This window comes from Jaculus jaculus, chromosome 20 (genome assembly GCF_020740685.1).
Source record: "Jaculus jaculus isolate mJacJac1 chromosome 20, mJacJac1.mat.Y.cur, whole genome shotgun sequence".
NCBI classification, from domain to species: domain Eukaryota; kingdom Metazoa; phylum Chordata; class Mammalia; order Rodentia; family Dipodidae; genus Jaculus; species Jaculus jaculus.
The window spans coordinates 11,077,191-11,102,207 of NC_059121.1; the positions used below are offsets into that span (position 1 = coordinate 11,077,191).

The following is a 25,017-nucleotide window of genomic DNA, read 5'->3' on the forward strand; positions in this document are numbered from 1 at the left end:
GAACTCTACTCTTGAATTATGAGCTACAGTGAAACCATTCTCCACTGTTTCTTCTGTCAAGTATTTCCCCCCAAAAGTAACTAGTAATCTCACATCTAGATTTACTTACTTGCTTCCTAGGAAATGAAAAAATTACAGAAATATCATAATTAAGGAAAGTACATCTCAGCACCAAGGTTTAAAAAGGCGTTCAGGGCTGGAGGGATGGCTTAGTGGTTAAGGTGTTTGCCTGCAGAGCAAAATGAAGCAGGTTCAATTCCCCAGGACCCATGTTAGCCAGATGCAAAAGGCGACACATGCCTCTGGAGTTCATTTGCAGTGGTTTGAGGCCCTGGCACACACCCATTCTCTCTTTCTCTCTCTCTCTCTCTCTCTCTCTCTGTCATAAATAAATAAATGAATAATTTAAAAATGTGTTGAACCAGTTAGAAGGCAACATTGATGACACTACGTACCTTTGGGCAGTCAACTGGGCGTTGGTGTGCCATTGGCTGAATATCTACCTGTTGAAAAACAAATTTATGGCGGGCATATGCCAAAGCGTACACAGCATTGTATAGATTATAATTGTCATCATTCATGGCCATCTCAAATCCTTGACCTGCATACCATTCTAATGAGGTATTGGGTGAATACATACTCTGTATTCTATGTTTAGATTCTAAGTCTGAGCAATTAAAGTACATCCATTCTGACCTCATCAAAGAAATGTCTATTGGATATGTGGTAGTGTTCAGTGTCTGGATAAATTTTTTAAAATTGGGAATCTCATGATGGTGGTTAGAAAAAGTGAAACCCCCATGGAATGAGTCAGGAATGAAGTCTCTTCTCATATTGGTGATGACATCCCACTGTGAAGTAGTGACCCAGATCCTCTGGATGCCTAAATGTGCCCATCTCCTGAAGCTCACCTCTAGCGTGGAATTACCTTCACCATAAATGATCACAACATTTGTCAAATGTGTCACAATTTCTTTGTAATATATCTCAGCCCTTGAATTGTATAACTCCATGTTTAATGGGATCACATTCACAAAGGCTAAACAGACTTGAGTTCCTTGCATCTTTTCTCTCAAGTCTGAGAGAAATTGAATACCTTGGTCATCATCAGAGATGACCAAACCCACCCAGGTCCAGTTGAAATGAAGCATTAAGGAGACTATGGCAAAAGCCAGTCTTGTGTCCTTGGGGGCAATCTGATACAGATGAGGATTCTGATAAGGGTCACTCAGAGTAGGATGAAACAGACCATAATGAATCTAAAGGAAAAAGAACATAGACATCAACATGAGGAGGGGAACTGGAAGAAAAATCAAGCTAACATCTGAATTGTTAATCACCACTTGGGAAGAATGGTGGGAGGGATGATTGTAACCCCATTATTAGTCACATTTCACTATCTGTAAGTTTCTGGAAAATTACTTAGCAGTGCAAGTGTTGTAAGAAATTTCTTTGTATGTTTCCCCACTTCCTCGTCTCATTTCTTAAAAACAAAATATTGATTCCCCACCAAATCACTGATCATTATCTCTTTGAAATGCACTTGAGAATACATGCATAAACCTAAGCTCCCTACTTGAAAATACCCCCAAGCACATGAGGATGGTAAGGAGGGGGACAGAGTTTATACTCTGTATATTCCAAAATCTCACCTGTGCAAATTCAAAGAGCTTCAGAAATGTCCCAATTTTGCTACTTGCTGCCCACGTGGGTCCTGTAAGTAGTATATAACATGAATGTTGTCTACACCTATAATTAGGAACCCAGTAATGTTTCTTTGCTATCCAACTTAGATAAGGGATAATTTTCAATGAATCATCACACTTGGAATGAAACAACTCAAATCCCATGGACATGTTGGGTAAAAGATTGGGATTCCTGTTGATCTCCTCAGTGGCAAAAATCAGTGTCAGAATATATTGATATTTTTTGACTGGCAAACTGAAATGAAACACAGTGAGCATTATGGACAAGGCTTCAAACAGAATAACCTTTAAAACAACAGAGTGGACATACAATACATGTGATAAATGATGCTCTCTGCAGAAATTCTCATGTAACTGTTCACCTTGATGTGAAGATTTGAAACCGACTGACATAATGATCAACTAGGTATTTTTAAATTTTATAATGGGAGTCCATTTGTAAATGTATTTATGTTGTCAAAATATCTAAAGAGCTTCTTTCATATTTCCAACTGAGGATCTTGTCAAAAGACTGTAGGTCATCCATGAACTTGTAAATAGACCTGTAGCACATAATAAATCTGCTCCTATCTTGATCCTGAAATTTCTCGTTGTAAGAAAAGAACAACAAAAGAAGCAATAATCTAATTTGTGGTGGTTTGGTGTGTATATGTGGGTAATATGCATCTTTATGTTTGGGAGAGACTACATTATATGTATGAATTTGTGGAAGAGGGCACATGCTTGTTTGAGTGTATACCCCATAAATCAATGTCAGTTGTTTTTCTCAATTATGTTAAATGTGATTATTTTGATGTCTTGAAACTCACCAACTTAGTGAAACTAGCAAGCAAGCAATCTCCAGTAAGACTATTTCAAACTCATCCAGTCTTGGGATTCTATATGAACATCACTATGCTGAAATTTTATCTGAGGACTGTGGATTTGAACACAGTACCCCATATTTATGCAGAAATCCCATTACAAACTCCTATTCTATGGAAAATTCTTACATACCGTACTACACCGGCTAATGCTATGCATTGATAATTGCTGAACATGCAGTCAGTCCTGTGTATGTAAATTTGGCCTTATATTGCCTTCGAAGTCATGGGTAGCTCTTCTAGTTGTGGTGTGAACTCTATTTGATCAGGAGTTAAAAGAGTTTTTTAGGCAATTCCATTTGCTACTTCTATTAGGTAACTTGTCTTTATTGTGACAAAATAGCTGAAAAAAATCATGGAGATATTTCTTAGTGGTTAAGGCTCTTGCCTGTGAAGCCTAAGGACCCAGGTTGGACTCTTCAGATCCTACATAAGGCAGACTCACAAAGGTGAGGCAAATACAAGGTCGCACATGCTCACTAGGTGGCACAAGCATCTGGAATTCAATTACAGTGGTTCAAGACCTGGCAGGCAATTCATTGCTTCTGTTGCTCGCTGTGTGTCCTTCTAAAATAAATAATGAATTAAAAAAGTAAAACCAGGATAAGGAAGAAAGTATTCATTTCAGATTACCCTTCCTAAAATTGAAAAGGAATATTGACAGGGAGGGTATGACAAGTGAGACTTCTCTCTGTGGGGTTGAAAGGAGGCGGCAGAGCCTGCTGAAGACTTCTCATATGCTCCAGCTCTCTCACCTTTATACAGTGCAGAATCTCCGCCCTGCAATGGTGCTGGCCACACTTACATTGGACATTCCACCTCAAATTACGCAATCAACATAATCTCACAGGAATGCTGCTCAGGATTAACCTAATCCAGAATATACCTCTTCTCCCATTGATAATCATAAAATGTCATAGTTAGAAAATATTTCCCACTTGTTGCCTCAAAAATATCATCTCTTTCGTGGTAAGGTCTAGTTTTGTTGAGATGGAGAAACATTCCTATTTTCTGGTCCAATCTTCTACTTGGAGTTCTCTTTGATTGGAGAATATACCTTAAATATTCAGAGTTATTGTTGACAAATAAATTTATTTTTATTGAGTTTCAAGGATTTGTTTCATAATGGTGTTTTAAAATACACTTTATTTGCCTTTCTTCCCTTCTTTTCTAGTCCCCACCACCACCACCCTTTAAATCTACCTGGAGACAGGATAACTGTGCCCTAACCTATCTGGCCAAAACTTAGCTTTTCTGCTTTCATACTATATGCTTTCCTTGGTTTTCTCCCTTGTTCTCATCCCCTTATATTCACTTCTGATGGCTGAAGTGATGTTTACTAAGCCCAAACTTGCTTAATTGTTGTATTACTATTGGTTGTTTGCTTGTAGCTTTTAGAATATGTTTCCTACTCTGATCAACTTGAAGAATTCCTTGTATGCTCTGCAGGGCTGTTGTACTGTCCAAATTTCCTATAGCCTTTTTTTTAATCATGAAATTTTTTCTTTCCCTATTATGGGAGATAGTTTGGGTCTGTAACACTTTGATTGTGCAGCTTCTGTAGTTGATGCTCATCTTGCCAAGAACTTCTTGATTTTAGGGTCTGTTGAAAACCATCTATTTTGATGGGCTTGCTTTGATATGTTACTGAATGTTTCTGTCATGGTCTCTCAGCATCTTTTCTTTGTTCTGTATATTTAGTTTTTTAAAAAATATTTGAGGGCTGGAGAGATGGCTTAGCGGTTGAGCGCTTGCCTGTGAAGCCTAAGGATCCCGGTTCGAGGCTCGGTTCCCCAGGTCCCACGTTAGCCAGATGCACAAGGGGGCGCACGCGTCTGGAGTTTGTTTGCAGAGGCTGGAAGCCCTGGCGCGCCCATTCTCTCTCTCCCTCTATCTGTCTTTCTCTCTGTGTCTCTCGCTCTCAAATAAATAAATAAATAAAAATTAAAAAAAAAAGAAGAAAAGAATGCTAAATAATTAAAAAAAATATTTGATATTTACTTATTTGACAGAGAAAGAGGGAGAGAGCATGAAAGAAAGAATAGGTGCATCAGGGCCTCCAGCCACGGCAAAAGAACTCCAGACGCATGCACCCCCTTGTGCATCTGGCTAACATGGGTCCTGGGGAATCTAACCTGGGTCCTTTGTCTTTTCAGGCAAATGTCTTTACCACTAAGCCATCCCTCCAACCCTATATTTAGTTTTAACAAATATAACCTGGGTAGTTTCTTTTTGGGTCCTATCTCTTTGTTGTTGTCTATGGGTCTTGTACCTGGATAGCATAGTTTCTCCTAGATATGGGAAATTTTCTTCTACAGTTTATTTTTAATAAACTTGATACCTTTAATCAAGTGTTTATTTTTTCTATGACCATAATTTGAAAATTTTTCCTTCTGTAGTCCTGAAAATATCACTTTTTCCTTCATACATTTTGACCTTACTAATTTTGACTGGAGTATTCATTATTTTACCTTGTCTTTAAGTCATGATATTCTGTCCTTCATAGAATGCAGTCTATTGGAGAGGATCCACAGAGCTTTATATATGACTTATTAGGTTTTTCATTTCCAGAATTGTTTCAGTTTGGTTTTTCATAAGAATGTTATCCATTTATAGAATTCCATTATGATACCCTGGTTTTAAATTTCTATTTAATTCTTGTTTGTTCCTTTTGTCTTGGAATTCACTGAGCACTTATTCATGTCTTCTCAGAATTTATTCCATTGTACTGTTAGTTTTTGTTCTCTTTGATTTCATTTTGCCATTTATTCATGTCCTCTTTTTATTCATTGTATGTGTTTATGAAGATGAATTCATTGTCTGAAATGCCACTACCTATATCTCATCTAGTGCCACAAACCATCTTTAGCAATGTTTTTATGAGGCAAATGGCAGAGCATTCTTTAAAGTGTAGCCTCCCAGAAGCATGTGGCAGTGGCATTAGAAAGGACACAGACTTTCTCGGTACCTGTACTCATACTTGGCATCCTAAAGGCGATGATACAGGGAGAAAGAAGGACATAGAGATGGGGAAATCGCTGCCATTGGAATATGTGAATGGGTAGTGTGGGTGGGGGTGAGAAATGGAGACTGGATAACTGAGCCCAACTAGCATTTGTGATTCTTCAGGACCCCCATGTAAGATCCTGGCAACAGGTGGCATAGGCAGGAGAGAGTGGTGTCGTGACTGTAAGGCTGCGGTTAGGGCCATGTGTGGGATCCAAGTATATGTAGCAGGGGCAGGGGCATAACACTTGGGATTTGAGGATTGGGTTACACTGGAAGATGGATGATTTATGCATCCCCCAAACATTATTTAGCAATGCAAATCTGTTGTGTTGGTGGTGAATATGAATGTAATTCTTCTGACATTGTTCTCTTCATTTTATTTGTATTTTTCCTCATATTTGTATCACTACTGGACTGTTAGTTTACCAAGTAAGCAAAGGAAACTCGGGACTTGATCGTATTTCAGATGTGAAATTTTCATGGTCCCTTAAACCTTTGTCTGTCTCTGCAAAAGTAACATTTTAAATTTTTATACAATTATCTCATTTTAAGTCTTCCTTATTCATATACAGATAGACAGATAGGTAGATACGTAGGTAGGTAAATAGATAGATACATACATACATAGATACACACATACATACAGGCATAGATATATATACAAATGTTTTCTAACCCATTCAAATTCTTCTGTAGATGTATTTTGACTTTATGAATAAAATATTTCTTCATAATCACTTATTTTATGTTGTCCTTTTATGAACAGTTAATATCTAAAATTATAACAGATTATGTTCAAAACAAATAATTTTGAAGTGTCCAATTCAACATTTAATTGGGAGATTAGCATAATGCCTATAAAGAAATTACTCACTAATTTTGTGTTTTCAATCAGCACTTCAACAACTTAAGGATTTTTAGGGTAAATAGACCTAATTCACAATCATGCAAGTGACCCTAATTTACCTAAATTTGTAAAAAATTTTAAAAGCCACGAGAATAAGGTGTAAATGAATGGGCAAGAAGAAGTGTGTTACTGTGTAATTGGTGAGAATAATATCAAGGTACTTTTTATATATGCATCAAAATGTCAAATATAGAAGTTAGTAAATAAATCAGGAACAAGATGGGGGTGTCCAGGCTCACCTCTGCTTTTCAACATAGTACTGGAAGTCCTAGCTCACGAAATAAGACAGGAGAAAGAAATAAAAGGGATACAAACTGGAAAGGAAGAAATTAAGTTAACCCTATTCACAGATGACATGATTCTGTACATAAGAGACCTGAGAACCTCCACCTCAAAACTCTTAAAGGTAGCCAGGTATGGTGGGGCATGCCTTTCATCCCAGCACTCAGGAGGCAGTGGTAGGAGGATCACCATGAGTTCAAGGCCACCCTGAGGCTACATAGTGAATTCCAGGTCAGCCAGAGCTAGAGTGAGACCCTACCTCGAAAAACAAAAAGAAAAACAAACAAAAAAATGTGTCTTTGGGCTGGAGAGATGACTTAGCAGTTAAAGTGTTTGTCTGCAAAGCCAAAGGATCCAGGTTTGATTCCCCAATACCCACATAAACTAAGATGCTAAAATTTGCAGAAGCTAGAGAAAATGGAAAGACAAGTATTTTTTGTTCATTATTTATTTATTTATTTGAGAGCGACAGACACAGAGAGAAAGACAGATAGAGGGAGAGAGAGAGAATGGGCGCACCAGGGCTTCCAGCCACTGCAAAAGAACTCCAGACGCATGGACCCCCTTATGCATCTGGGTAACGTGGGACCTGGGGAACTGAGCCTCGAACCGGGGTCCTTAGGCGTCACAGGCAAGCACTTAACCGCTAAGCCATCTCTCCAGCCCGGAAAGACAAATATTAAAGAGTTTCTTGCATATATCCAATAATATTTTCCCAAAATTGAGAACCTTTTTCATAAGGCCCATCCAATATCAGTTTGTTGCAATTTGCTTTTGGCTACAGATCAAATGTTTTGATATTAAGATTGCTTTTGTGTCTATTGATCAAAATAAATGATGCACTCTTATACCTACACAATAAGAGAATAAATATATATGCACAGAGATATTAAGCTGAGTTGTTTTCAGCATCTTTCCTGGTGGTGTTCTGTCAGCGTGTGCACAATCACTGTGTCCATATTGGTTTTCATCTTTAGGAAATAAAAGAGTTTTCAGTTAAATTCTATTACCTCAGTCATGTGATTTTTATACATTTCTCAGAGCATCACTCTTTTCTGTACTGATGTTAAATATCCTTAAATAAGGGAGAAATGCTTTCTTTTTTTTCATGTTCATTTCATGGGCAGTGGCTAATAGCTGATATGGAAAGTTACCTAGCACAATAAAGTATACTCTGGAATACAGATTCTAACTTAACTACGGAGAAGACAGTGCCTGTGGATGTTGTTTATGCAATTTAGATGTTGTAATTACTGAATGAAGAAAAAGCAATGACATCACAAAGATAAAATCCAAAATAATTTTAACATACATGAAAAAATATATGGCTACATTATAGTATTTGAAAAAGGTAAAATATGAAATATATCAGGATCAAAACATTCAAATTATGCCAAGGTAGAACATATACTTAAAAGATCTTATATTTAACATATACTTAAAAAACATATATACTTAAAATATATACTTAAATATATACTTAACATACACTTAAAAGAGCTTTGAATTATCAGAGAAAGATGGACATAGATATGAACATAGATATAGATAGATATAGATATATAGGTAGATAGATAGATAGATAGATAGATAGATAGATAGATAGATACATACATACATACATACATACATATATACATTGGTTTTTTGAGGTAGAGTCTCCCTTTGGCCAAGGCTGGCCAGGTATTCACTCTGTATTCTCAGATTACTTTAGTAAATTGTTGCACACACAAGAACTTTGAACAATATACAGATCATAAAATGAAAAATCTTTTGCGGTATCATTGATGTGGATGATAATGGCTCAGAAAATAGAAAATCAATAAAAGAAATCTAAAAATGACAAATGTTGGCTAGGATGTGGGCCAAGAAGAATCCTCATCCACTGTTGGTGGGAATGTAAACTTGTACAACTATGATAGAAATCATTTTGGAGATTCCTGAAAAGAACAAACAAAGAGCTACCAATAGACCCAGTTATTCCCATACTGGGAATTTATCCTAACTGCTCCATGAATCAATACAGAGACATTTGCTCAAACATGCTTATAGCTGCTCAATTCATTATAGATAAGAACTGGCATCAACCTCAATACCCATTACTGTATGAATGGATAATGAAGTTGCGGTACATTTGCACAACTGAATTCTGTTTAGCAGTAAGAAAAAATGATACAATGAAACTTGTAGAAATATGGTCAGACTTGGAACAGATCACATTCAGCAAACTCACACAATTACTGAAAGACAAATATCGCATGGTGTCACTTATCTGTGTTTCCTAACCTGGACCTGCTCAAGTTGCTTTCATACCTGATAGGCAACTCAAGACACAGACAACATGGATGGAAGGGATTGGGAGACAGGAAAGTAAGTGGGGAAAACAAGCACAAAATTAAACCTAAAATGAGTTGATGTCATAGAATCCTTTATCCTTGGTGATAGCCTAGAAGATATAATCCTCAATAGAGTAAGGGGGAAGAACCTGAAAGTCAGCCCTCTGGTGAGGGAGGATGAAGCCTAACCTCAAAAGAAAAATTGTATTTTTTCTGTCTGACCTGTAGCTCCCAGTACCATAGATTGGATGCTGTTCACACTGAACTGTTGATCAGAGAGACTTACCAGGTCCCAAAATCAAGACAGCTTTCTGGAAAAGAACTTGATTACCTGTCTTAGGCAAAAGCTAAGACCCTGTTGCTGAAGACACTATATGATGCTCACAGAGGGCATGGAGAGACCTGACTGGAACTCACAAGAAAGCCAGGGCTTCTGATCAAGATGTCATTCACCTAACCACACCATGTCTCCTGGAGGAAAGACATGATGTTGGGACTTCCACAGGTCTTCTAGGGATGAGAAGTCATTAACAGACCTCCAGCGAGAGGGTGCGGAGGAGCCAAAAAGAAAAAAAATGGAATCACTGATTCCCATGCTCCTGGATAGCCCACCAGTCTCCTGACCCCTCAAGCAGCTGCCTTAACAACAGTCCCAGCTGCAGGTTCCCTCTGCACTAACTGAAGGCCAGGTGATCAATGCCCCACACCTCGCCAATGCCTTCCAACTTGCTCTGCCCCCACCCCCGTGTGTAGACCCATAATAACACAATAAAGGCTATATATAAAGCCCCTAATTCCCAAATAATACTTAATGGAGAGAAACTGAACGAATTCCCACTGAAATCAGGAACAAGACAGCAAGACAGGGGTGTCCAGTCTCACCTCTGCTCTTCAACATAGTACTGGAAGTCCAGGCTCAAGAAATAAGACAGGAGGAAGAAATAAAAAGGATACAAATTGGAAGGGAAGAAATTAAATTAGCCATATTTACAGATGACATGATTCTATGCATAAGAGACCTGAGAACCTCCATCTCAAAACTCTTAAAGGTAGCTGGGCATGGTGGCACGTGCCTTTAATCCCAGCACTCAGGAGGCAGAGGTAGAAGGATCACCATGAGTTCAAGGCAGCTCTGACACTACATAATTAATTCCAGGTCAGCCTGGGCTAGAGTGAGACCCTACCTCAAACAAACAAACAAACAAAAAACTCTTAAAGGTGATTAACACCTTCAGCAAAGTAACAGGATACAAAATCAATGCACAAAAATCAGTAGCATTTCTATATGCAAAAGACAAAGATACAGAGAAAGATATAAACTACATTGTGCCATTTTCAATAGCAGCAAAAGAATAAATGAATAAATAAAAACTCGGCATAACATTAACCAAGGATGAGAAAAACGAATACAATGGGAAAAAAAAATCAAAAAAAGAAATTGAGAAGGACTTGAGAAAATGGAAAGACACCCTATGATTCTGGATAAGCAGAATTAACATTGTGTCAATGGCAATCTTACCAAATGCAACATACAAATTTAATGCAATAACAATAAATCCCCAACACTGTTCTTCACAGAGATAGAAAAAAATGATCTCAAAATTCATATGGAATGGCAGAAGGCCTAGAATATCTAAGCATATCCTCAGCAAAAGAAACACCTGTGGAGGCATCACTTACGTGATCTAATCCTTATATTACAAAGCCATGGCAATAAACATAGCATGGTGCTGGCATAGAAACAGGATTATAGACCAATGGAAGAGATTCAAGAACCTGGACTTTTGGGTCAAGCAACTACAGATACTTGATATTTGACAAAGGCCCTAACAATGTAGGCTGGAAAAAAGATAGCATCTTCAACCAATGATGCTGGAAAACTGGAAAAGGAAACTCATTCCACACATCTTTCCATGCACCGAAGTCAAGTCTTAGTGGATCAAAGACCTCATCTTAAGACAAGAAACTTGTATATTACTGGATAAAAAATATGAGGAACTTTCTATGACATAGGAATGGGAAAAGACTTCTTGAAACCCCAGTAGCTTCGAAACTTAAACAACCACTCAAACATTAGGCTGTCATGAAGCTGAAAAATTTCTTCACAGACAAACATTATATAAACAGAGTCAATAGATTACCCCCAGAATGGGAGAAAATTTTGCTGGTTCTACAACCGACAGAAGCCTAATTTCTAGAATCTACAAAGAACTCAAAAACCTAAACAGTAAAAGGTCAAACAACCCACTCAAAAAATGGGGCAATGAATTGGACAGAAGTTCTCAGAGGAAGAAATACAAATGGCAAACACACACTTAAGAAAATGTCCCTCTTCTCTAACCATTAGAGAAATGCAAATTAAAGCCACTATGAGGTGGAAATCGTACCCCTGTAAGGATAGCAAACATTACAAAATCAAATGAGGGCTGGAGAGATGGCTTAGTGGTTAAGGCATTTGCCTGCAAAGCCAAAGGATCCCAGTTCAATTCTCCAGGACCCACGTAAGCCAGATGCACAAGAAGGCACATGCACATCTGGAGTTCCTTTTCAGTGGCTGGAGGCCCTGGTGGGCCCATTCTCTCTCTCTCCCTCTAATAAATAAATAAATAAAATATATTGAAAAATCAAATGAAACTAAATGCCAGCAAAGTAGTGGAGAAATAGGAACCCTCACCCACTGTTGCTGGGAATGTAAGATGGTACAGCCTCTAAGGGAAACAATATTGAGACTCCTAAAAAGGTTGACTGTAGAGTTACCAGTTATAGTTATTCCCTTACTGGGCATTTACCCTAAAAGCTCCATGCCTCAGCTCAGACAGATTTGGTCAACCATGTCTGTAGATCCTAATTCATAATAGCTAGGAGCTTGAATCAACCCAGATGTCCATAATTACATGAATGGATAATGAATATGTGGTATATTTACATGATGGAACTCTACACAGTAATAAGTAAAAATAGCCCATGAGATTTGAAGAAAAATAGTTGAGACTGGAACAGGTCATTCTCAGTGAACTCACATAATCACAGAAAGATAAATGTTGCATGATCTCACTCATCTGTGGCTCCTAACCTGAATTAGCCCAAGATGCTGACATACCTAATTAGCATCTCGAGGACCGGACAATAGGGAGAGTAGGGAGGAAGGGGAGGATAAGGGTGGGCTGGATAACATAAAACTGGTCCCAAATGGCAATGGTACCACGAATTCTACATCCTAAAAGACAGAATAAATGGGTGAACCTTCATCAGGTCCTAGGGAGAACACCTGAATCAGAGGGCCCTGGAGAGGGGAAGATGAAGACTAACCATAAAATTCTTATGCTTCTCTCTCTCTCTCTCTTATCTTTATCTCCTTTTTATTACCTATCTTTTTCTTCCTTCTTTTACTTGGTGCTGGCCAGCAACTCCCAATACCAGCATGTGGTTAACATCCACAATGAGCTGTGGTCAGAGAGACCTACAAGGTTTCCCAAAAGTAGGCAGATTTTTGTCAGAGAACTTGATGACCCATTAAAGGTTAGTGGCAAGACCCTACTGTTGAAGACACCATATGCTGTTGGTATGGAAAATGGAGTGACCTATCTGGAATCTGGAAGAGAGTCACTCCCCAGATAGTTACCTTCTGTAGTGCCAGAAGGTGTTACATGAGTGATTGAGGGAAACTGACCAACATCTGCACAAGCAACTCATGGCCTAAGCTACCCGTAACAAACAACCTGATGTGATGCTCACACAAGTGTAATAGTGGCACACAGCCATGGTGGGAAACCAACTGCTCTTGATTTGGCTAAAAGATCCACTATGTGGAATGGAACTCATAGCTGGAGATGAGAAACAAGTCAGAACCATATCCAAAAAATGAGCCCACTCTCCACTATCTAGCTCCCACCAATTATGGGCTACAAGAAGGCCTACACCTATTAAGTTCTCCCTAAAATAATAATGGTTATCCCATTTATCTGGTGCTCAATTCACTCTCCAATGGAGAATTCAATTCTCTTTTTCAGATGGACTCATATCCCGAGGAAAGAATCATCCCTTTGCACTTCAGCAGGGATCCAGCTGAAACCAAGAGTACTTGGGGGAATGAGCAAGAGTGTTGCTTTCTTGGTGAACCTGGTACCAGCACAAGGGGGAAGAAGATAGACATAGAGAACTCTGAACTCCTACCAAACCACATATTCAGAGACACAGAGGCTCCCAAGACCTCATCACTGAAGTAGACCTAAAATGAACCCAATATGGTTGAGGGATATTTGTGGAAGAGGGGGTGGAAAGATTGCTACCGCCACGTGTTGTGATGTTATACACAGAGACACTGCCTCTTACCTATAACTGATGGCAAAACCCACAATGCATGACCCCACTACCCAACAAGGAGGGTCCCTACAAAGGGGACAGGACAGGGAGGAGGCTAAGGCTGGTACAAACATGTCTGTATACATAATTAATTTTTTTAAAGAAAGAAAGAATGACAGTTCCCAGACAGTCTGTTTAGTGCTGAAAAGCATTACATGAGCTATGGGGAAAATGGTCAACAACAGTCTGAGCAAGCAGAGGTCTAAGCTACCCAGAAGCAAAGAGCCTGCTACGAAGTACACACTAGTGCAATAGTGGCACACAGCCTCGGAGGGTAAGCAATAGCATTATGATTGGCTAAGAGATCCCATCAGGGTAAAGGAACCTATATCTTGAATTGGGAACCAGATCAGAATCCTATGGAGACAAAGATTATGTTCTCCATTGTTAAGCCCTCACTATTTTTGACTAAAAGAAGGGTTACATAAATTCTCCCTAAATTAATAATGCTTATCCCATTTAATCTATGTTTATTCACTCTCCATTGGAGAATCCATTCTAATTTTTCAGAAGACAGTGAGACCAAAGGATATAAACCACACCTTGTGCTTCAGCCAAGCTGCAACTGAATATAAAGAGGAATTGGGAAGATGAGGAAGAGTGCTGCTTCCATACTGTTCCTGATAATCACTGTCAGGGTGTAAGAGACAGACCCAGAGGATACTCAATACCTACCAAAGCAGAGATCCAGGGATGCCTAAGAGCTCATCACTGAAGTAGACTTAAAATTCACCCTCAATGGCTCAGGGAATTTTGAGGAAGAAGGGGCGGAAAGATTGTAATAGCCACAGGTTGAAACATCATCCCCAGATGCATACCCTACACCCCAAAATAACTGACTGCTGCTCATACAGTGCATAATGCACAACCTCATAGGGACTACCTGCAACCTCACTGAGGACCACTCCCAACGTAATGGGGGCTGGGACAAGGGAAAAGAGGATACCAAGACATGATGTATCCATATGAAACATCTTGTTAATAATAACAATAATAATCATATAAGAAACAAGTCCATAACCCAGGAAATAGGTATAAAATTAATGAGAAACCTTAGCAGAAGTATTGTTCAATGCATTTGATAGGTGTGTGTAAGAAAATGAACCCCTATTACGTTTGGTGGGAATGGAATTCCCCATCCTTATTGTTTACTGCATTGTTTTTCTCTCACAAGATGCAGCTATATCAATCATGGGTATAAAATTAAAGGAAGTATTGTTAGGAGATATAAGAAATGCTTGTTGTATAATTTTCATCAATTTATTGGTCACAATGTCAGGTTATAAAACATACGTTAACATCTAACCAAAGAATGGATAAAGAAAATAAGAACTGTATTCACCTTTTTGTTTTGTTTTGTTTTTTGAGGTAGCACCTTATTCTAGTCCAGGCTGACCCGGAATTCTCTATGGAGTCAAAGGGTGGTCTCAAAATCATGGCAATCCTCCTACCTCTGCCTCCCGAATGCTGGGATTAAAGGCATGCACCAACATGCCTGGCTGTATGCACAAAATCTATTCTTCAGTCATTAAGAAGGATAAAATCTCATCATTTGAAAGAAACCCATAGTTTTTCCTATGCTAAATAAGTGATCCAGACAGAAAAGTACAAGGCATAAGACGGGCGTGGTGGTGCATGTCTTTAATCCCAGCACTCCGGAGGCAGAGGTAGGAGGATTGCCATGAGTTTGAGGCTACCCTGAGACTCCATAGAGAATTCCAGGTCTGCCTGGGCTAGAGTGAGACCCTAACACGAAAAACCAAAAAAAAAAAAAACAAAAAAAAATTAAAGTAGAAGTCATGGTTTACTTCATACATGAAGGTGCACTAAAAAAAAAAAAAAAAAAAAAAAACTCATAAACTGGGCATGGTGGAACATGGTTTTAGTCACAGCTCCTGGGGCCAGACCTAATAGGATTTGCGATGAGTTCAAGACCACAATGAGACAATAATGAACTCCAGGCCAGCCTGATCTAAAGCAAGACCATGCCTTAAAATGCATCTTATAAGACTGAGTAAATGGATATATCAACAGTACCTGCATTAAAGTGTTCAAAAAATCCTTTAACTTAACTATTTATGTGTTTTCTTATCTGTTTATTTCTTTGAACACATTTATAGCATGACAGGTACTCTGTCATCACAACCAAATCAAGATAATTGTGTCTCCTCTTGCAACTGGATTTACCTGGATGCTGGGGACTTTTACCTGTGCCAGAAGGCTTTGAAATCCAGTAGCTTTAACCACTTAGTATTTCCAGACATATCCACCTTTTCTTGAAACAAATTTTGAATTTATTGATTTTTTATTTAGATAATTACTTGAAGCATTGTCTCACAATAGACCAGGCTAACATGGAACTCTCTAAACCTCAACCAGGGTTTGAACTCAAGTTGATCTTCTGACATCTATCTCCCAAATGCTAGGATATGCTATCTCCCAAATCTATCTATCTCCCAAATGCTAGGATTTAATGTCACCAGACTTAATGCATGAGGCATTAAGTCTGGTGACATTAAAGTATTGTCTCATAAAATGAGTGAAAGAATAATTCTCTACTCACAGAAATTATAACATTTAATTAGTAAGCACTATGTAATATCATACATACATAATTTTAGAGATGAGTAAGTGAAAAGACTGCTCCTGGCTAGGCAGACCCCCCAAAATTGGTCCCTTTGGCAGACTTTAGGAATTACATGCTTATGGATGAAAGATGAGAGACACTGGAAGGGACACTTTGTCTAAGCCAATTTAATATTGAAAAACGTAGGCTGGGGAAATGGCTTAGCAGTTAAGCCGCTTGCCTACAAAGCCAAAGCACCCAAGTAAGCCAGATGTACAAGTGGGAACACACATCTGGAGTTTCTTTGCAGCAGCTGAAGTCCTTAGCATGCCCATTCTCTCTCTCACTCTCTCTTTCTCTCTCTCCATCTTTTCCCTCAAATAAATAAATTAAATAACATATTGAACATACACCAGTGAAGTTTATTGTCAGGAGAAGGAGGATCTAAGCAAGGTAGAAATCACTGTTTTCCAAATTCTAGATTTGTACATTGGAGTATAAAAAAATTAGATACACTTGACTGTGGGAATATACTGCTCAGTAAAAGGCAAATAAATTTTGGCTCATTCATTAAGTGGTATGTTGGGAAGAAAAGACCAAGAGATACACCAAGTGATAGTGTTACCCATATATATACTCCTTACTCTTTATTCACGACTTTGAAAGAGAAAATTAAGAAAGAAAGTTGACACTTACCGGGAAAGCTTTTTCTTTAAGTGTTTTTCTCTCCTAGGCTCTGGTGATATCACAATTTCAAAACTACAATCCTTCCACATATCTCCTGCATTTTCTGTGCTTTCCTTTATTCTCCAAAAGCAGTTTGTTTCTGTCAAACTGCAGAAGAGGATAGAAAGCATCACAAGAAATAAGACAAACATAAAAGGAAGCAGCTTCCCCATGTCTCAAAGCTCTCATCTGAGCTCAGATGCAATGTTCAACATCCAGTACATACACAAGTCATATATGCATGCTTGTGTGTGTATCTATCCTCAACACTACTGCTGACTAGAGGGGATATTTATATCCCTCATTTCTTTCTTCCCAGCTTGTGTCACCCTCCCTTGAGGTGGACAGAACACAGCCCTGGGGCTCTGCATCTGAGCTCTACATCAAGGTCAAAAAATACACATTGAAAAACATGTTTTGAAGATCATCTCTTGTTTCAGGTGCTGTGGTTTCATGCATATCCAGGGATGGATGCCACTGGGAAAAGCTCCTGAACACATTTGGTCCCAGACTAATGTCAACAAGCCATTTGGATGAAAAGAACCTGAAATCATGTAAGTGATTTCTTTAGCACATCTAAAAACAGACATGAGATGAGAAGTTCAGAAAATTGTCTTGCCCATCATAGCTCATGCAAAATGTGCAGCATTATTTCCACTATTGTTCAAGCATTGGAGAGGATCCTCACATACTTCATTTCCATCAGCATCATAGCATTTACTGTGTGGTCCATGCATTTCTCCATAGCAGTTTCATGCCTGTAATATCCCTCAACTCTGCTTTTCCCATTGTCTGAGTATACAATAAAGGAAATAATCATGACAGTCCAGAAATTCAAGTTGGCCTCTCAGTATCAATACAGACATGAAGCTTTATGCTTTTGTTCTAAAACATGACCTCCATCCATATTCCTCAGTTCCCACAGACCAGTACCCCATGATGACCCAGTTCCTCATCTTTAACATTAGTTTTCGCCACCATTTATTCTTATCTGAACTATGCACTTCCACTACCTGGGTGAGAAATTATTTTTTAGTTGTTGCTTTCACATTATGTGTTGCCAGGTGGACAGTAAATAAATGAGTAGGGAATGAGGAGCCTGTTTCTATTAATATGGAGTGCATAGAAAGTTGCACAAATTTAGGGTAAGTAAGTTTATGTGACTTGAGATAGATGTTGGAACTTGAAATAAGGCTCAAATGTCCTAATTTATTTTGCATATGATCAATATTTAAACATCATTACTCACTGGTTCTAAATTTGGGAGGAATGCTCCTGGAGGAGTCTAAGAGGAGGAGGATTCTAAGAGACAAGATTCTGAGAGAAAATATGGAGAATCAACCATGAAAGAGGGAGGAAATTCATCCTTAAGGATGGAAAGCAAAAGTTTTGTGCACAATATTGAGCATGTTGTCATTAGTATTTACCATAGTTATTTCCTTATTTTACTTTTAGTTCATATGCAACTCTACAAATTTATATGAAATATAAGTGTGCGTGATATTATAATTTCAGCATATTGCTCTTCCATCACCTATGTTTATCCCTCACTCTATTCTCACGTTATCCATTCCTTACCCCAAATATTCCCCCTTGTGTTTCATGTAACATACATTGATTTGTGTTTTATATGAGAGCAAGTGTATCTGTCTTCTTAGGTATTTTGGTAATCAAAATGGTTTAATGATTACTGTTCAGGCATCATTTAACAGTGTGGGTATAGCCATGTGAGCTAAGCACATTTTGTAGCACACTTCCAAATGTTTCAGTTTTTGAAATATGTACACATCTGAAAACTAGTCCCTAAGAATGAGCACATACAATTACAAATATATATTCTAAATTTGATAAGGTAAATATAAACAGGTGCAGTGAATCCTTCCAAAGAGAAACCCACAAGACTTTTGTAACAGAATCACCTGGTTGCTTGTAACAGGAATGTGCAAAATTAAAGCATGGTAAACTGATATTTACATAAATATCAATTAGTTTATACATTGTCAATGATCTTCTAATGTAGGTTTGGGTGGGTCAATTTTTTTTCCTCAGTGGAGAAGTTATCAATAGTTGCTAACCTTCAACACTTTAAAATGACACACGTAATAATCCTTATCTGTATGGCCACTTCCTCGAGTGAAAAAGTAACTTTAAGATAGCAATTTATTACTTTTAAACAAATGCTTCTAAACAAATCTTGCCATCCTAAGCAGAAAAGAATGCCAGACGCTATAAGATTTACATTAACAAGTCACTACTACCCAGACACCCACTTCTCTTAGGATGTCATTACCTCTTGAATTCTACCTTAATTTTAAAGTTTTTTTCTTCCTTCTTTGTTAATTTTGGTAAATTAGGGACATTTAAAAAGGAAGTTTGTGGGGCTGAGGAAATAGCTTAGTGGTTAAGGCGTTTTCCTGTGACGCCTAAGGACCCAGGTTCAACTCCTCAGAACCCACATAAGCCAGATGCACAAGGGGGCACATGCATCTGGAGTTCGCTTGCAGTGGATGGAAGCTCTGAAGCACCCATTCTGTCTATTGGCCCCTCTCTCTCTCAAATAAAGAAATAATTTTTTTTTTTAAAAAAAGGAAGTTTGTGTCAAAACAGATAGCACTACAGAAAACAATATCTAAGTTTGGACCCTGGCAACCAGTTTCCCATTGCTCATCTGAAGGACTGCTAAGTGGTAAATTTTCAGTCATTTTCCCTCAATAGGACTTATCCCCTCTCAAAATGGACTGAGTGCCAGGCAGAATGGGCATTTTTTTTTTCTTTGTGCAAAACACTTAGCACTTAAGAAATTAAACCTGGCCTACTCATTCTAAAATCTTATAGAACTGGGAGGACAAAGAATGAATACTTAACTTTCATCAAGACTGGTTTGCATTCCCCTAACCCATCTTTTTTTTTGGGGGGGGGGGTTTCGAGGTAGGGTCTCACTCTGGCTCAGGCTGACCTGGAATTCACTATGTAGTCTCAGGGTGGTCTCGAACTCTTGGTGATCTTTCTACCTCTGCCTCCCATGTGCTGGGATTAAAGGCGTGAGCCACTTCCGGCCAAGATGGCTACCGCCTAACTGCGCTGCAGATACCAGGGAAAGAAAGGCAAGATATTAAGGGTTATCAGGGTCTTCTTTCCAGTGGGAGGGCACAGAGTGGGGAAAAACAGGGAAGCACGCATCCCCCCTCGGGTGTGTAGTCTACCCCCACACATACAGCCGCCACGCCCCTCACCCCGCGCCCCACGCCCCACGCCGTGGGGCTGTGCTCCAATCGCGTGCCCGCCAGCCTGCTGTGCTGACATGCGGGGACCTCCGCCTGTGTGCTCTGATTATGCGCGTTGGCCAGCCACACTGTGCTCAGTTCACATGCCCGCAGGTGGCAACACTGCTGTGATTAAGAGGCTGCCAGATCCCCTGCTGCTGTGCTCCCATGGCTTGCCTGCTGGCCAGCCTCTGCTGTGTCCTGATCCCGTGCCCGCATCAGCTGCCTCTGCACTACAATTGCACATGCAGGGGACCCAGTCCCACAGCAAGGGCCACACAAGTCCATACTGAGTCACTAGCAGCGGCTCAGGTGCCATCCCCTACCTTGCCACCCATCCCCCACTCCCCTGAGGTGGAAGAGGGCAGACTATTTGCAGGTCCATGTGTTCCCAGCAGAGTTTGGGCAGCTTCAGGGCTTGCTACCTCAGTCCCCTTTCAAACTCGAAGGCAGGCAGCTTTGGTGCATTACTGGGTGAGAATTCAGGCAACTTTGGCACCCCTGTCAGGCAATAGATATGTGGCTTTGGCAAGAGAGAGCAAAAACCCAGGCTGCTTGCAACTACCCCAGGCTGCCTTGGATTCTCATTAAGCTAGATCCCAGGCTGCTTCACCCACCTACCTGCCCATACACTGACATGGGTAGACCATAGCGCAAAAGAAATAACATGAATCTGTAAATCTAAAATAAACCCTTTTATCACATAAGCTGTTTCTTTTTGGGTGTTTGTCTCAGCAATGGGAAGGTAACTGCAAAAGTAGATTTAAGATAAAATCAATTCATCAGCAGCCTCACAACTGATATGGTGAATGTCTTTCCTAAATACTATGTGAGATTTGACTTTGATGGAATAGTAGAGGCTCTAACAGATCTCAGTGTCTGGATTCACATAGAAGTCAGTATTTTGATGTGCCTCAGAACTCAGTATAGTTAAAGACATTCTATAATTGGACAACCCAACCACACGTCTAATGTGACAGCCATATTTTTCCATAGGTGAGCAATATTTAGATCAAATGACAGTCTCATGTTGAATTGTAATTTCTTCTCTATACCTACTCACAATATGCAGAATAGGTGGGGTTCAATAAATTCTAGGCCCAGATGTGTTTTGGTTCATGGCAGACTTCAGAAGCACTGGAATCAATGGACATTAATGGACTGCCATGAATATATAATGGTCCAGGTGAAACAGAACAAACTTCATCTGTACATTAGCAAATATCCTTCCCACAGAACATGTTATACACATTTTTCCCAGGCAAGAAAGAATTCTTAACGGATATATCTCACTCAACCTTTCAGTAACAAGTTATGGTCAATGCCGAAGATATTGGCTTACCTACAATAATGTTGCCATGCACCAAAAAACGGAAAGAATTAGTCTTTTATTTGATAATTTTTGCTTATTTTTCATTCTCTATTTGGCTTAAATCTATGACAATTTGGAATTCTTTTCAAATGGATTATAATGAATTTAAATATATCTTTATTGGCCTATAAAATGTTTCATTATATATTGGAAAAAACTGCTGAACAGTTAAAGACGCTTGCTTGAAAATCCTGATGACTCAGGTGCAATTCCACGGTATGAATGTGTGATGGTTTGATTCAGGTGTCCCCATAAACTTTGGTGTTCTGCATGCTAGGTTCCACAACTGATGGTAGTTGGAAATTAAACCTTCCTGGAGTTGGTGTATTGTTGGGTGCAGATTATGGTTGTTATAGCAAGTTTCTCCAAGACAGTTTTTGGCACATTCTCCTGTTCCTGATGACCAATTTATGTTGGCCAGGGGGTGAGATCCACCCTCTACTCATGCCATCATTTATCCATGCCATTGTAGAGATTCTTCTTGAGTCTGTAAATCACAACAAACCTTTTTTTCCCCTAAAGCTGCTCTTGGTTGGGTGATTTCTGACAGCAATGTGAACCTGACTGCTACAGTAATACTGAGAGTGGTTCTAGAAAAACAGAATTGTAAGAATTGATTTCTCTAATGGTCTTGGTGCTATCTGGGGTTGGCTTACAAATTCAGTGCTACTAAAGTCCCTATTGGTAATAAGGAGAGCACGTTACTGGAAATAATGAGGGCACTAGTAATACATGGTATGAGCTATATTAAAGAATTTTGTGTGATAGATGTATTTGGCAATCCTGAGTCATATCTTGTGAAGAGCAAGGAATTTAGTGACTCTGTATTTAAAACATTTGAATATTTGAGGAAGAAGAAGAGAAATAATAAGGCTGGTTGCTTGCTTCTAGCATTTCTGTACAAACTATTGAGGGGAACAACAGAAGCTCAGAAAGGAAAATTCCAAGCTTAAGACCCACATACATGATCTCAAGGTTTCTAAAAGTGCTCTGGAGGAGAATCTCCTTTCTAGCTAGAACAGGGCTCAAAATTCAGAAAACCAAACCCAAGCTCTCATTGTAAGATTGGCTAACTTGCACTTGAATGTTCATATTCATATATTAATGCTTCTCTCACTTATGATTGGAAAAGCTTCTCTTTTCAGATGGAAGTGACCACTGGGATGACCCAAAAGACAACATAGTTCTGAGAAGAAATGACAGAGGAGTGTTCAGTGCTGAAACATCTCTACCACACCCCCCAAGGCTCAGGGTCCATTGTGGAAGAGGTGGCAGACAGAACGTAAGAGCCAAAGGAAGTGTACCACTCCTTACAATGCAATTGTCCAGACAGAAATTGGCCATGATATCCATGACCTCGCAGTGCCTAGCAGTACCTTCACAAGACCCTCATAATAGGATAAAAAGACAGTGACATCAAAATAAAAGAGAGACTAATGGAGAGAGTGAGGAGATATCATGGATAGTAGAGTTGTGAAGGGGAAAGTTGGGGAAGGGAGGGAAATGTTGTGGTTTATTATGTGTACGTATAGAAGTTTTCAATTGAAAAAAACAGTATCGCAGCCCTGGAGGGATTGCAGAAATTAATGCTACCATAAAGGACTCAAGGGATGCATGGTTGGTGGTTCCCTACACATCTCCCTTTAACTCTCCTATTTGGTCTCTTTATAAGGTAGATGGATCCTGAAGAATGCCAATGAATTATCAGAAACTTAATCAGGTGGTGACTCCAATTCCAGCTGCTGTACCAGATGTGGTATATTTGCTTGAGCACATTAACACAACTCCTGGTATCTGGTGTGCAGCTATTGATTTTGTGAATGCATTCTTCTCCATATCTATCCATAAGGACCACCAGAAGCAATTTGCCTTAGCTGACAAGGTCAGCAGTATACCTTTAATGTTTTACTTCAAGGTTATAGAGACTCTCCAGCCCTGTGTCATAGCTTAGTTTGCAGGGGTCTTGATCACCTGTTCCTTCCACAAGGTGCCACAATGGTCCATTATATTGATGGAATTGTGCTGATTGGATTGAATGAACAGGAGGTGGCAGCCACCCTGCAGTTGCTGGCACAACATATGTGCATCACGGGATGGGAAATAAATCCATCCAAATTTCACCTCAGTGAAATTTCAAGGAGTTCAGTGTGTGGACCATGCAAGGATTTTCTTTCTAAGGTGAAGGATAAGTTGTTTCATCTGACCCCTTCTACAGAAAGAAGCACAATGTCTTGGGTCTATTAGATTTTGGAGACTGCACATTCCTCAATGGGTGTCCAGGACCCACATAAAGCCAGATGCACAAAGTGTCCCAAACATCTGGAAATAGTTTACAGTGGCTAGAGCCCCCTGTGCACTCATTCTCTCACTTTCTTTTTCTTATTTATGTAGTATTTTTAGAGTGCCATATGTTCTAATTTTAGTTGTCCTAAGGTAAATAACAGGTTATTAAACTAAAGCATCCAATCACTATTGTATGATTCTAAACATGCACATGTGAAAAAATTCTGAAATTCAAATAATTCATAGCATGTGAATTCTATTTAAGTCCAAATGATACTATGCCCACTAGAGATTTGCTCAAAAAGTGTCACATCCACCCACTATGTATCACATATAGCTATTTTCACACTATAGCAGTGGTGAGTCACAGCAATCACAGAGACCATGTGATCATAAATCTGACCATTACAAATAAATATACTATAATTAATTTACTCTGAATGTTGCCGAAAATAAAGTTAAAGTTAGTTTCATAGCTGCCTAATCAAATAAGAGCCAATGTCCAATAAATTCAAATCACATAAACTAAATATACAAACTCTAGCATTATGCTGTTTGTTGATTTGCTGGACTGGAATCATCATATCCATGCTTGTGTTGGAAGGACCAGGCAGTTTAATTCCTTTGAGTGGGCAGAGAACCAATTGGGGAAGATGAACATTTCTGGAGGGGGATCAATGTAGTTACGGTCTCTGAAATGTCCACTCAGTCACTGACAGGATTGTGTTTTGTGTAGTTTGGGAAATTTAAAAAGAATAAATATAATATTGCATACCTATTGTAGAGAACAATGTGTTACATTATTGACTCTGACACATTATCAATTAATGTATCTTTTTACAATTTTATTGTAGTTTGGAGGTTGTGGTCCCTAATCTTACTCATAACGGAAAAGCAGCCTACCACAAATATATATAGTTTCATAAACCAACAATGGACAAATGTTTGAATCTTTTTTATTATTTTTTCTTAAAGGGGATAGAACCCTGGGTGTCACACAAGCTAAACACAATCATAAATAACACTACCAGGTGGACATGGTGGTGTAAGCCATTAAGCCCAGCACTTGAGAGGCAGAGGTAGGAGAATCACCATGAATTCAAGGCCACCTTTATAATACATAGTGAATTCCAGGTCAGCCTGGGCTAGAGGAGCCACCATACCTCACAAAAACAGAAATAAACAACAAAAAAACCCCACTGCTGATGGCCTAGTCCCATTTTATTTTACTTTGGCTAGTAAGGTAAGAATTTCAGATGAAACTATCTGAGTGGAATTTCAAAGTTTTGGTCAGGGTGCCTTCAATGTGATATCTCACCATGAATGTCATTGCTATGGGGAA

The 25,017-nt window shown here is 39.1% G+C and overlaps 3 protein-coding genes across 3 annotated transcripts in view; 1 reads left to right on the top strand and 2 right to left on the bottom strand.

The window, feature by feature from the left end:
• LOC123456293 (vomeronasal type-2 receptor 116-like) overlaps positions 1-16,930 on the bottom strand; it is a 41,669-nt gene extending 24,739 nt beyond the window's left edge. The window contains exons 1-3 of the mRNA XM_045139092.1: positions 16,728-16,930; positions 1,653-1,941; positions 438-1,259 (exon numbers count right to left, since the gene is read on the bottom strand). Coding sequence (XP_044995027.1) covers positions 438-1,259; positions 1,653-1,941; positions 16,728-16,930 — 1,314 coding nt within the window. The remainder of the gene's footprint in view (positions 1-437; positions 1,260-1,652; positions 1,942-16,727) is intronic.
• Positions 1-25,017, top strand: part of LOC123456275 (zinc finger protein 585A-like) — a 649,667-nt gene that overhangs the window by 449,610 nt on the left and 175,040 nt on the right.
• LOC123456294 (vomeronasal type-2 receptor 116-like) overlaps positions 17,136-25,017 on the bottom strand; it is a 38,154-nt gene continuing 30,272 nt past the window's right edge. Inside the window, exons 7-8 of the mRNA XM_045139093.1 lie at positions 22,357-22,405; positions 17,136-17,301 (exon numbers count right to left, since the gene is read on the bottom strand). Coding sequence (XP_044995028.1) covers positions 17,136-17,301; positions 22,357-22,405 — 215 coding nt within the window. The remainder of the gene's footprint in view (positions 17,302-22,356; positions 22,406-25,017) is intronic.